Raw genomic sequence first — 586 nt, 5'->3', positions numbered from 1 at the left:
CACCAGTGGGTCTTGCACCTCGGAGCCATTGCGGATCAGCCTCTGCCAGGGGATGAGGAGCCCTGTGAGCCCTTGCCTTCCCGGGCCACCTCCGGAGGCATTCGGCCACCAGGACAGGGGACGGGGTGGGGGGTCCAGTTGCCCCCTCCTCACCTGGCGCTTGCTCTCAGGCTCGATGGGGTAATTGCAGTGCTCACAAATGTCGATGTTCTCGATCCAGTCCTCGTCGTAGTCCGAGCTGCAGCAGCAGCCCATGGTGGCTGCAGGGGGGGAAGGGGCGGTGAGGGAAGCCTTCGCACCCCCGGCCCCTGCCTTGCCTCTCCTCCCGCTCCAGCACATCCCCATCCCTGCATCCGTCCGTCTGGCTTCCCACATCGCACGGCCCATCCTGCACACTACCCGGGTGCTCAGATCAACCGGCAGCATCCCCTGACTCTCTGTCACCAGCCATATTTCCTCCTAATTTTGTTCTGGCCTTGTTAATTAAAAACTCTGAAGGCAATTAGTCCCCAGCCTGAGGGTCCCCTTTCCCACCAGCACAGCCTGGCGTTGCCTCCTTCGCCAGCTCCGTCCCACCCCGCAGCCC

The 586-nt window shown here is 63.1% G+C and overlaps 1 protein-coding gene across 1 annotated transcript in view; it reads right to left on the bottom strand.

Annotated features, from left to right (window-relative positions):
• The window catches only part of LCK (LCK proto-oncogene, Src family tyrosine kinase), a gene marked incomplete at its 3' end in the record, with an annotated part of 1,578 nt that extends 1,323 nt beyond the window's left edge, over positions 1–255 (bottom strand). The window contains exons 1-2 of the mRNA XM_009698837.1: positions 154–255; positions 1–42 (exon numbers count right to left, since the gene is read on the bottom strand). The exon at positions 1–42 is cut by the window's left edge and continues 4 nt beyond it. Of these exons, the coding sequence (XP_009697139.1) occupies positions 1–42; positions 154–255 (144 nt within the window). The remainder of the gene's footprint in view (positions 43–153) is intronic.
• Positions 256–586: the final 331 nt, after the last annotated feature.

The sequence above is a fragment of the Cariama cristata genome, unplaced genomic scaffold (genome assembly GCF_000690535.1).
Source record: "Cariama cristata isolate BGI_N322 unplaced genomic scaffold, ASM69053v1 scaffold36654, whole genome shotgun sequence".
Lineage (NCBI taxonomy): Eukaryota > Metazoa > Chordata > Aves > Cariamiformes > Cariamidae > Cariama > Cariama cristata.
Note: the sequence above shows the minus strand (reverse complement) of the source record. Positions and strands in the feature narration are given on the sequence as shown.